General features: G+C 40.7%; 1 protein-coding gene and 2 long non-coding RNA genes across 3 annotated transcripts; all 3 read right to left on the reverse strand.

Annotated features, from left to right (window-relative positions):
• Positions 1-566: 566 nt before the first annotated feature.
• On the reverse strand, positions 567-3,107 carry LOC119728895. The gene is made up of 2 exons (XM_038201329.1): positions 2,376-3,107; positions 567-2,187 (listed from the first exon to the last, which is right to left on the reverse strand). Exons 1-2 carry the CDS (start codon positions 2,427-2,429, stop codon positions 1,825-1,827), a joined length of 417 nt encoding a protein of 138 aa, XP_038057257.1. The 5' UTR covers positions 2,430-3,107; the 3' UTR covers positions 567-1,824.
• Positions 3,108-4,127: 1,020 nt separating this feature from the next.
• Positions 4,128-7,189, reverse strand: LOC119728896. Its single transcript, XR_005271153.1, has 5 exons — positions 6,945-7,189; positions 6,346-6,566; positions 5,600-6,251; positions 4,753-4,822; positions 4,128-4,145 (listed from the first exon to the last, which is right to left on the reverse strand). It is a non-coding gene; the product is annotated as an uncharacterized LOC119728896 (long non-coding RNA).
• A 1,944-nt stretch (positions 7,190-9,133) lies between these two features.
• Positions 9,134-10,471, reverse strand: LOC119728897. Its single transcript, XR_005271154.1, has 3 exons — positions 10,161-10,471; positions 9,538-9,715; positions 9,134-9,222 (listed from the first exon to the last, which is right to left on the reverse strand). It is a non-coding gene; the product is annotated as an uncharacterized LOC119728897 (long non-coding RNA).
• Positions 10,472-12,919: the final 2,448 nt, after the last annotated feature.

Below are 12,919 nucleotides of genomic sequence, written 5' to 3' on the forward strand. Positions count from 1 at the left end.
TATTGGAAGTAATCTTTGCTTGTTGGTGGTATTGGAGCATTCTACATGTATTCTGGACATTTTCAGTTGTGATCAAGTTTGACTCAAGTTTTTTTCTGCTGTAAAGTCAACACTTTGGCTCGATCTGTAAAATAGATATGGGCTTCCTTTAGCATTGAGCACTTTCTTCTGGTATTGTAGTTGGGCAATAAGGCAAAATAAAAAAAAAACATGTTTAGCGTCCTGCCTCTTTGACAAAAAGGAAGGAGGAGGCCCCTTTTTTTTTTTTTTCAAAATGGCCGCCCGACACATTTTTCAAGACAACGCGGCTGGGCTATTTTTCAAGATGGTTACCAGCTTTTTTCAAAATGGCCGCCACTTGGACTCAGGAAATGACATATTGGCTTCTTATGGGCAAGATGCAACAGAAAATGAGACCAAAATGATGTAACTATGCAGAACCGAACATCTCTTCTGCACAATTGCACCATATGACGTCACTTTAGCCTCTTGTGATGTCGCATTTATGGGAAGTGAATATTGTTTAGTGATAAAAGACAAAACAATAAAAGTAGCAAATGAAACAATTTTCATATCTTATATCCTTTAATATTAGCATTTATTTTGTCTTATCTTACAGATGATCTTACAGGAGAACAGTCCAAGTTCTTACAATAGGTCATGGCAAAATCTGTATTTGATTCTATCTTCATCACCCTTCTTACATTGCTCATCTAAATGATTAAACCACTCTACATTATCAGTATTCCTAATAACCTGTTTCTGCACAGATATTCAAAGGTCTATTAGTTTTCAAATGGTTTGTGTCCAATTAATATGTTTAACTTTTGTATCATCAAATTGGCAAGCATTGTTCATATTTAGCATCAATCCTAGTATTTTACCGTCTTTGTTGGTCATCTCAACCACTCTACATTATCACGATTCCTAATAACCCGTTCCTTTACCAAGGTAAAGGTTGAGATACACTTGTATTGTTTCTTTCCATGTTTTTCTTTAATTAACTTATTTTAAATAGTTTGTATTATTAAAATTGCAAGCAACATTTTATCCCAACCAGTTCTGTTCTTACATGAAGCATTGTAGTTATAATTTTTAGTCAAATTTTTAGCTGATTGAAACTTGTCACACCCAAAATATGTATATTAAATTTGCTAGATATTAGGTGTTAAAAACATATGCCATATATATGTGCAGGATACACATCCAACTAGCCAAAACTATTAAAGTCAGTAAGTTTCTCAATACCACTTTTGTTCTACAGCAAGCCAGTAAAGTTGCCTCATGTTTTCCATCTTTTTAAATTGAAGTCTGTATATATTTTGGACGTTCAAAATATTGTGCTAAACTCCAAATAAAACATTTAATTTTAACCAGTCCTGGCAGAAAGACCTTAAAAATTTCCTACTGCTGTTTGCAAACTTTACAATGTATGACTCTAGTACTTTCAGCAGATACATCTTAAGTCATGATCAATAAAAATGTACCTAAAAAATTACTATTGGTTCAAAGTGTGCATACTTTCTGTACTGTCAAATGTCTATCAAATTTGGATGTTGATCATATGTATCTATTGATAGGGTTTTCAAGAAAAGGTCATATCTGCCTTTGGTTGCTTGGAAATAGAAAAGTGTACAACCTTTCAAGTCTTGCGTCAAAATGATACCTCTGGGGAAAAAGATATGAAAATGACATGTCATGTCTCAAAAATTGACTAGTTTCTACATTCTTTACAAATACCAGGGAAATACACAGTCTGATATTTTCTGGCAGCTATTGCTGGTATGACCTTTCACCAAATCCAATGTCATATATGAAATCAGTCTAACGAGGGACAAAAGCCCTTGTATTCTTACTGTGAGGTTGTTTACCACTGGCTTTGCAGATGTCACATAGTGGATCTTGACCATCGTTTGCTTCCAGGTTATGTTCAGACCCGCAATAAAAACACAATGGGTCGCTGAATGTCACAAAATAAGCTGCCTCAATTGGCATGTCACAGGTCAGCTTGTCGTTCACATATATATGATTGAACACAGAATCATCATCACCACCTGTATCTATGTCTTGGAAGTAAGCACCACATGAGTATGACAGTGTGTCCAGTTCAAGCTCTAGTTGTTGCTTCTGGTCCTGCTTAAGAACACGAGCAGCATAGCATACTCGCCACTTGAGGCATTCTTCACACTGCAGAAAGAGAGTAAAATAAGTAGGGATACATTAAGAACCTATTTAAAATTGAACTTGTTTATGCTTTGTTTTAATGCCTCAGTATTGCATTTTATGGCATGTATGGTTTCCATCATTTGGCATGTATGTAACATAGTCAGGAGTGACATCAAAAGCAAGGTGAAAAGAATAGTATGCCTACATACCTGCACAACCATTTTCACATTGCTGGCTTTGTTAGATGATGGGGAGAAGGGCATACTGTGCTTCTGTGCTGCTTTTTGTAACTTGGATGGTACATGCTGCTCTTCATAGACACCTTCGTTACCGTACAAATCCTGAAATATAGAAAGCAAATTTTTTTTTTAAATGTGTATTGTCAAATTATTCAAATTGGGCTGAAAACATACACAATTTGTGGATAGATTTGAATAAATTTGACCGAATAAAAAAAAGCCAATGCTGAAAATCTGGATTTCCCAGTTGACAACTTAACTCATGTTCTTTGGCAAATAGTATCTTGGCTGTAACCTAAAATTAAGTCCTTTCAGTTCTGGAGGCATAAAACCTACTATAGTAACTCTGGTAATGCAGTTTGTGCCAACTGGCAGTTACTCTGGAATCATGTCTATCACGGGTCATCTCTGAAAAAGATTCGCCTTTGAAATTTTAAATGCAACTCAGAAACCTCAACTTGGAAAGTTCGACTCTTTTCAAGACATTCTTACGCTTACTCCTACACACTCACACACAGTATCCTCCATAATTGAATATCATAGCATTGCAAGGTATAACACTGGTACCAGCATTACTCACAAGGCCCAGAACATTAAAAAAAATGTTGGCTGATTAAATAGGAAACATCCAAAAATTAAAGGGCTTATATCTCTGCCAATAGATTACTGATCCGGAACACATTCTGGTCAATAACATTTAACATGCTGAAGGAATGTAGTATTTGTGAAAAATTTAATAATATCTTGTATAAAAAATGTTGCCAAGCTGTAAACTTCTTTTGACAAAATCTGCAAAGCATAAATTAGCTTAAACATGCATGATCAGGCGCAATAACTCTATTTAATAGAATCATTTCTAAATATACTATCGACCAATATTTGGTCTTGCAAAGTTTCCTATTGGCAGCTAAGGTTGGCATTTTTTTTCATGAATCACCTTTACAACAGAAACAAAATTACAAAAATACAAAATAAACAAAAACATTGAACAATGAGAATTCTGAAAGTAAGGAATACCATAAGGAGAGATGCTTTCCAGTATCCCCCTACACTATATGCTCTGGTCAGCGTATACATGTAGGAATTGTCATTTTTTTCAGATACTGTCCCGGGATTGATTACCTTGGCGAGAAGAATTTTGACAAATCATTATGGTCACCAAAAGTGATCGTCTACTAACAAAATTAACAAGAACAAAGGGTACTGCAATATGGTACAAATTATGTCCGTGTGTGTTCCTGACAGGCCTGAAGATTTCATCAAGTCCTCGTGACACAATGTCACATCACTGCGTCATCGCCTGGACAGAGACCGACGTGCCGTCACAAAATATGACGTCACGTCTCATCGTCTGCCAGTGGCCACCCTTATAGCGTCACGTCACAATGCCACCAGGGTAATGACACTGTGATGTCACTTGGTACTTGGGGAATGTGTAGCGTGATGCCATGTCATCACCGACGTCACCACTGGTCATGTTGTGCATCAGTCATGCTCTTTCAAGCGTGAAAAAGTTTTGTAGCAATAACATTGAAACCTGAGAAAAGTTAGTAAAAAATCTCACCTTTGGATAAACTCCATCGTGACCGCCGCCTGGTGGGCACTCCAAAGAAAGAGCGTAAAGGCATGGAAAGAAGCTTATGACAGCTTCATTGAAGGTGGCAATCTGATCATTGACAATGGACCCCTCTTTTACGAGGCAGAAAAGGTTCCGGCCCTGGAAGATGTCTTCCCTTGATCCTGAAACAAGAGGAAAAAAAGTAGTACATGTAAGCGACTTGTGATGAGGGCCAGACAGATTACATTGGATGCAATGCTGCTGGTAAAGGCTCACCCAAGACATCCTGGTTGAGGAAGGTGAAATCTAGTCTAAGAACACAGAAAGCAGCCATTTTAGTCCAGGAATCAGAGGCAAATTTCAAAATGTTCAACGACTATCCTGAGAGCTTGATATCCCCAAACATTCCGTGGATGATCTGCGGACATCTCACATGATGTTGATGGCCACTGGACATGCACCATCCGGAAGTCTTTCTCTCTAGCTTCACTCGATGTCATGTAAGATGTCCATGGCCAAATGTCTGCCAGATATCAATCTCTCTGGATGGTCTGTGGGCATCCAGAAATTTACCTATGGACAGAGTGCATTTGAAGCCAAAAACCTGAAACTGGGGACAAGAACCTGAAACAATGTGAAAAGCACAGACCCCCAATCGCTAAAATTTCTCAATGATTCAAACCAAATCCAACATGTCCAACAACGTCTGGTTTTCAATCTTTCCATCCAAAACCTGGATTCATGCAATTCAAAACTCTCATGCCCGTTGGCGTTAGTCACAAAACTCACCAATGATTGCAATGAATGGAGTATGAGGCTTCAGTTTGTCTCCGTCAATCTTCTGCTTATTACCATCAACCTGAAATAATGACATTTAGATGTTTAGAACATAACAGATGCGAATAACTGCTGAGTTTGGGAGAGGTGGGCATGACCCCTCAGCCAGAGCAATTCCCCATGTCAGTTTCATCATATGGTCGACACCCTTATCACTGCAATAACAGGACAGGTGTTGTCACTACGAACACTATCTCTAACCCAGTTTTCCCATTCACTACTACCAGGACATTGTAAAAGAACAGTACCCTAATTATAAGTTTGTTCACCTGACTGGAGTAAAAAATAGCCTTTGTGGATCACATTCCAGACTGAGCAACAAAATCCACTGAGTTCTTGAGGTTTTAAGATACTAGTTCTGCTTCCAAATAACAGAATTGCCAGCACCATTCGGTATCTTCATGGTCTGCTCAGTGACCAGCACAGCGGGGTGGATCGTAGCTTTCACTAGATGGGGCCATGACCATTCACTAAGAAGGGGTGGTCCATAAGGGCTGGCCAGCAAACATCAAAATTGTGCCAGCATGTCTGTTACTCAGGAGCAGAATCATTGATAATTTGCCCAGTAGTCATTATGATCAAAGGCAAATCATTGAGAAGGGGCATCCATTAAGTATGTATGCATATGTATGAAGAGGGGGGGGGGTCATGAAAATCAATGCCATTTTGCCTACTCAAATACATTTGCTGTTCATTATTTTGTATGTGAAATGCATACAGTTGGAGGGGGAGGGGTCCAAATCCTTGTTAAAATGTGCGTGCATAGTATATGGATGGCCCCTATTAAGTGACTACATACTCCATAGAAGCGAAACAGCCTATCTTCTCCATCTTCAAAGTAGTTCAGGAGCAGGAAGAAAACACTTTGGCATTGAGGGTTGGTTGATTTTTTCTCCTCCACCTCGGCCTTTATGATGCGAATCCACTGCTTCAGATCCCCAGACTTCTTTTTCTGTGGCCCTGACAAAATGTACTCGTAATGTGACAACCCTTGTTTCTAGCATGAAGCGACTCCTCCATCGCAGACTACAGATTTATTTCGGTGAGCATGTGGAAATGGTTGACAAGACACTTGTACATTGTAGGTTAAGAGAAAAGGCCACTCCTTATTGAGTTCAACAATAGGCATGCCAGTGCAAATATCTTTGTGCTGGAGATGGTCCGTGTCAGTCATTGGCTTTGTCACTTCCTCAACACCGTCTGGTAGCTCTTTCAGATTCTGCCTGGGACACATGTTGTGGAGTCTTTTCGGTATGAAAAATGTGAGAATGATGTCATAATCACCTGCATTTTGTGCAGCAGATGGAGATTGGGATACCGTGGGCGACGATAAGGAGGCGCAAGGGCTTTCTGACCTGGAACGTTGCAGGGAGCCTGAAGGTAGAGGACTCGGTGCTGACACTAAGCGTCTCGCTGGGGTCTGGAATGAGATTTCTGGAGGAGCAGGAAACCTTTTAGGAAAGATGAATAATAATAATAATCATTAAACATGTTAATAATATTCTAAATGAAAAATCAACGAAAGTAGCCTCTGATTATACTTACGATTAGCATCTACAAAGTGCAGAACTATTGCGAGCTGTTCCTTGCGTGAAATGCCTTGTCAATCATGACAGCGAAATATTTAGCTCGCTGAACCTCACCAATCAGACTTGTCACGATCATTTTGCCACAGATAGATATAAGTTCCTTCCAAACCATGTAGGATATGTATGACACATTTTTTGCATGATTCTGTAGATGATCCTTCAATGTGTCGTCACCACCTGAAATAAATGATACCAAATGAAAAATACAGACTGTTTTTATATTATAAAATGTTGACATCAATATACAAAATTCAGTGTTCTCTACAATTAATGTAAATGCAGTATGTCAGCATTAACTTTCATACATGCCAACACATAGACACCAGTATCTAGCTCGGGTTTGACTGTATTGTTGAATATTGGTAAATTCTGGTTAAAAAATTGCTTTCAGTTGAAGCAACTTGAAGAAGTTGCCACAGTTTCATTCATTCATTCTGAGTGATAGTGGCCGTCATCGTGGTGTCCGTGTAAAGCCAGACCTTGGCGTCCTAGCATTATAACCACTTCTACAATGGAAGTCAACACTTTTCTATTTCTTGTCACTGTGCCCCACACCCTCTGGTTGTGCTAGTCTTGCACAGAGAGTACTTTGCCACTCACCACAGAGACGAAATTCGTTTGTGATTCTCGGCTGAAAACCAGGGATGTATTGATGATGATGGATTGAGCCGTCGTATCCGACGGATCTCTTTTCTCTCTGTAGTTAAGGGCGTTGGTTGGCGTCTCTCCTGCGATGGCTAAACAAACCTATCCACGAGCGAGTGGCATCGATGCTGGCAATCTGGGCAGACGAAGTCGTCACTTAGCAGGGTTGGTCTTGTGCACTAGCGTAGCAGGCTGTTCGGTGCTGTTGAAGCTTGTTAATGCCATGGCACTCAAAGCACCTTACACCAGTGTAGCAGGTTGATCGCCACTCTGAGCGATTGAGTGCTTGCCCCTCCCAGGTGTCAGTAGGGATGTCGCATGCTTTGCGGTTGGATTTCAAAACGTCCTTGTTTCTCTTATACTGGCCTCCTTGTGAGCGCCGGCCATTGCTTAGCTTAAAAGAGAGCTTTTTTGTATTTGGCTTTCCTCCATTCGAACGATGTGCCCTGCCAAACGGAATTGGCATGTGATGTGAAGTACTTCGATCCGTGTTAGGTACCTAGTATGTAGTTTCAGATCAGTTTACCAAGGATACACTTATTATGGAATAAGACAGATAGATTTTTGCCCTTCCTTCTTCGATCTGTCTGTACTCCCAAGAAGTGTGTTTTGAAATCAGCCTTTGCATCTTTCCACTCCCAAAACGGCTTGCAGACAACCGCCCTTGATCGTACGTATTACAAGGGAAAAATACACAAACCTTGCAGTAAGCTGCATCATGAATTGGGCTGTAAACAAGTCCAGGAAATTCAACAAGCCATTTCATATTAAAGCCCCGGTTATGATGACTAATTCTACAGAAAGGAAACTGAAAATCAGAACTAAGTACAAAGACGTTCATCATTGCATCAAATTTCTCCTGGTCTTCGATCTTGTCTTCAATCAGTGGCTCTCCAGCAGCAGTGGCTGACGATGGCTCTCGATCCCCAGCTGCTGTGGGTGGCGTCGATGGCTCTCAAGCTGCAGACGGTGACTCTGGCTCTCTAGCAGCAGTGGTTGGCGCTGGCTCTGCAGCTGTGGATGTTGTTGCAATGAGGTCTCTTCTTTCTTTGGTATTTTTTCGAGTGCCTACCTCATTTTCTTCCAAGTGTTTGTCCTTCCAGTGTTCTGTCACTTTTTTGTATGACTTAAGAAGGAACAGACAGTAGTATTTTTTTGTCCCATACCCTCTGCCCTTTCTTGGCTGTGTTTGATGAAGATACCACCCAGACGTTTTCTTCTGGCAAGTCAGTTTTCTTTCTGCCCTGCCCCTTTTGCTTATGTTTTTGCTTGTGGTGTTGGCTGGTTTTCCTTGGAAGCTAAAGGAATTTGAACTGTGCTCAGACATCTCTGTCTGTGACCTCTTCTTTGGCAGCTCATCAGAACTGTCTGAAAACTGACTGCTGTCATCAGATGATAATGAACCTTCGCTCGATTTTGAAGGTTCATACACACTTAATTCATCCAGAGACATTCCATCAACATCAGTGTCAGATTCATCTGATAGAGCACAGGGTACATTTGCATTACATGTATTACTTCACAGACCATCATTTGATTTTTTTGAATGAATATTAACATGTGCGTTCTCTGGTCCTCCTGGTGCCTTGGTGGGGATTTCTTGAAGGATGTCTACATGGGTACCTGTACCTTCAGTCCCTGCTGCAAGTGGAGACACCGTTGAATTGTTAATATGGATATACTGGTCATCCACACTCTTGGCAAATTGTGCAATATCAACACATGTATCTAACCTTTCTGCAATTACAGACCCAGATGGGTCACCACTTACACTACGGGCAGCTTCTTCAGGTGTTTGGTTGCAGGCAATGGCCCTTGTGTCTTGCAGTGTTTTACTGAGGTCAGAAGGACTTCCTGTAGCTGGTTCACCAGATGCTGTAGGTGTTTCACATGTTGTCCAGGCTGTATGTGTGAAATTGTTCGGCAATTCAGAGGAGACCCCACACGTTTCATCCGTCACCCAAGGCAGTGCTCTAGTAGCCAGAGGTACATGTATACCACTAGAAGTCAATTGTCAATTGCCTTGTCAATCAAGGTAGCGAAATATTTAGCTCGCAGAACCTCACCAATTAGACCGTCACGATCATTTTGCCACAGATAGATACAAGTTTGTTCTGAGCCACGTAGGATATGTACGACGCATCTTTTGCCTGAATCTGTAGATGATCCTTCAATGTATCGTCACCACCTGAAATAAACAATACAAAATGAGAAATACAGACCATTTTTATATTATAATATGTGGACATACAAAATGCAATGTTCTCTACAATAAATGCAAATGCAGCATTAACTTTAATATAATTGCAAATTCTTACAAATAAATCCCAAATGAAATATTTATTTTTACCCTCTGTTCGAAACCCTTAATCTTTTTCTGTTAATAATGAAACATAAAATTTAAAAAGGTCTTTAGGAGAAAAAAAGTATGGTTTTGGTCGAGCATGGGGAATTTTTCTTTAAAGCTGTAATGAACCTAAAGAGTTATTGAAAGTTTGTATACCTCGTATTTTGGACTCACTGATTGGGCCCGGCTTCACCGTTGTGATGAGCTGACTGGCAGTGAGATTCCCTTTAATCATCCTTGCAAGGATTACAATCTTGCTTTTGAGTGTTCCTGTCCACGGTTCAATTAGTTTGGTGTCATTGTCTTGAAACATCAGGTGGAAGTTGTGATTGATCTGCAAATTAGAAGAAAGGGATAAATTTGTGGGGTTTCAAGTCAAGCTAGCATAGCGTTTAGATGTTATCGTCATTTTGGGTTCAATTGGAATTCCCACTGCACATATCAACCATTTGCATACAGTTACCAATCCCAGTGTGGTCTTTAAACATGGAAACTCAATAATGATGTGTGCAGCAGAGGAATTTTTTTGGACTATGTAACTATATTTCAACATCTTGCAGATACATTGTACATGTATGCAGATGAATTCTCCAAGTTTCAAACATTACTACTATTGCCGGGCAGAGATTAATTAACAAAAGCACAAGCAACTTTAACCGTTCTGTTCACAAAAGCATCTGCTGAGGTTCCATCATTATCTAGTGCAGTTGGGTCAATTCTGAAGAACAGTATACTTTTGCTACCCAAATACCGATAACCCTTTCTATATGTATCCTTACACATGATACCGGTAATTTTCTGCTCCAATCAACCTCCGCTTTCTCCAACTGATTTTCCTTTTGTGAATGGGGGAGTCTTCATCACCATCATCATGGCAGCCTCGTTATTGAGGATTTTTCTGCCTTATTTTCCTCCTTCATGTTGGGTACCTTTCCTTTGATGGGCTTGGCGTTGACTGTGCAGACCAAGATGAGAACGAAAGGGTCGGGGGCAGTCCGGGCAATGATGCTTGCAGGTGAATTTGATGGTTCCCAGCCTCTGCGTTTGATGTTGGCCAGCCTCTTCACTGTTTGGAGATTCTTGCAGTGTTATCTCCTCGATGTTCCAGAACATAAACTGAAGAATGACAGTCCTTAGTCTTGATTGCTTCAGTTAGAACACTAACACAGCAGAAATTGACAAATTTTTTTTATCCTCCTGGCTGTAAGCCGAAGGGGGATATTGCAATAGCATTTTCTTTCTGCGAGTATACATGTCTGTGTGCTTGTACGTGTGCAAGCATTACATTCACTGTGTGGACTTCCGAACAAAAGAGGTCCACATGAACCAGGTAGCAGCGACATTGTGTGGACTTGCCCACGTCCAGAAAGTGTTTCTCCCTCTCTGGAAAACGGGTTTAGAGGCATTTTTGGGCTGGTTTTATCAGCAGCAAAATGAATAGAAACACTTAAGGGAATCATCCCCCCAAAAATTGGTTTGACAGAGGTTTCCCAGTGTGAGTAAAACAACTTTTCACACTCACCCTCCCCCCCCCCTCTTTATACTGCCATCTTGCTAATTGATAACTGATAACTGTACATGAACACTATTTTCAGTTATTGGGCAGAAACATAATCATTTTCCACACTTAAAACCCCACTGAAATGGGGAACAAATGTTCCCTTTCTACCTATTTTGTTTGGCCAATAAAAGTAAAAACTAAGTGGAACTTCAGTTTTTTTTGCCTCAAAATTTTTGCCAAAATTTTATAACAGTGTACACATGTGTATCTTGCAGGGATGTGATTTCTCCATTTTTTCCCCCTAGAAATCCGTTTTTTGGGGCCTCAAAGTCCACCAATGTGAATCATGTGAATGGGGGGGGTAGATTGTGCTAATTGTGCTAATTAATTAATTTACAAGTCTTCAGAGGGTATGCATTCCTGGAGCAGCACTTATATACTGGTGGAAACAGGAAGTCTTGAGAATAAGAAATACTTAAGAATGGGGAAACTTGGTCATATTGTGGTTTCCTTGAGTCTCAGAAAAATGACTAGGAATGAGTATTATAGTTCCTTAAAACAATGATCTTGAAAGTAACTTGGTTGTACTAAGAAACTGACCAATGACTTGTGTGTGGGCAGTGAAGGTCATTCGCTTTGTATTAAAGTATAGGGACTACACATTGCATAGGCACTGTGTGGTGTATGTGTATACAAGGAAAACGATGAGTAATGCATTCAGGAGAATTAATCATTAAAAAGTTCAAAAGGAACATTGATAATTAAAGTGTGATAATTAACTAAAAATTAAGATGAATTGATAATTAAGAATTGATAATCTGAAAACGCTACAGGAGCCCCCTTCCAGTGAGTGTGTGGCAATTAACGAGCGAATGTAACATAGCGTTTAGGCCAATGCACTCTACGTCCAGAACGGGTTGTTGTGCGAGTTGCGTTATTAGTGTTTTCAGGATGAACATTAACTGAGGGGTTGGACTGATGTGATGATTTCGTAACTGCGGTGTTCTGAGAAGAAGTGTCTAAATGAGCACTTTTCAGTCGGTCGATGCTGATAGTATCTGTGCGATTGTTCAAATCGACGACAAAGTGTTTAGCAGAACGGCTGAGAACTTTGTACGGTCCATCATATGGTGGTTGTAGGGGTTTGCGCACAGAATCTCGACGAACGAAAACATGGCTACATGAATGTAAATCGTCTGGAACGTTGGTTTTTGTCCGTTGTTGCGCGGGGGGTGTTGGTGGCTGAAGTTCATGCATGGTGCGTTTCAGGCGATGAACATAGTTTGTCGGGTCCAACTCAGCAATGTCACTAGAACTGTCAAAAAATTCGCCAGGTAAGCGAAGGGTAGTGCCATATACGAGTTCAGCAACACTGTGATGAAATCGGATTTGACTGCTGTGCGGATCCCAAGAAGAACAAGCGGTAGTGTTTCTGTCCAGTTGTTAGGATTCAACTGCGCCTTTATCGACGTCTTTAGTTGGCAATGGAATCTCTCGACAAGTCCATTCGCGATTGGGTGGTATGCTGTGGTGCAGATGCGTTTGGTACCGAGCATATTTGTGAGAGCGCCAAAAAGAGCTGATTCGAACTGAGTACCACGATCAGTTGTGATGGTAGATGGTACACCAAATGCAGCAACCCATCTAGTGATGAAAGCATGGGCTACTGTTTCTGCTGTAATGTCAGGCAGTGGGATGGCTTCTGACCATCGCGTGAAGCGATCAATGCAGGTAACGGCATCCATTGGAAGGTAACAAAGGACCAACTAAGTCTATGTGTACATGATCAAATCGTGCACTTGGGCCTTTAAACTGGGAAAGTGGTGCAGCGGTGTGACGATGGATTTTAGCTCGCTGACACTGTATGCAAGTATTTGTCCAATTTCTTAGATCGCGGTTGATACTTGGCCAGACATAGCGATCTGTGATGAGGCGTTGAGTAGCACGAATACCAGGGTGTGACAAGGAATGAAATGCGTTGAATACCTGACGTCGCAAGTCATTTGGGACGAATGGTCGTGGATTACCTGTGGACAT

This window comes from Patiria miniata, unplaced genomic scaffold (assembly GCF_015706575.1).
Source record: "Patiria miniata isolate m_02_andy unplaced genomic scaffold, ASM1570657v1 HiC_scaffold_20, whole genome shotgun sequence".
In the NCBI taxonomy this organism is placed as follows: domain Eukaryota; kingdom Metazoa; phylum Echinodermata; class Asteroidea; order Valvatida; family Asterinidae; genus Patiria; species Patiria miniata.

What these genes read in the sequence shown, in the direction of transcription:
- LOC119728895 (XM_038201329.1), bottom strand. Translation starts at nt 2,429, where the DNA reads ATGCCCTTCTCCCCATCATCTAACAAAGCCAGCAATGTGAAAATGGTT. An exon ending in ATGTGAAAATGGTTGTGCAG is followed by an intron (nt 2,188 to 2,375) that starts GTATGTAGGCAT and finishes CTCTTTCTGCAG; the next exon opens with TGTGAAGAATGCCTCAAGTG.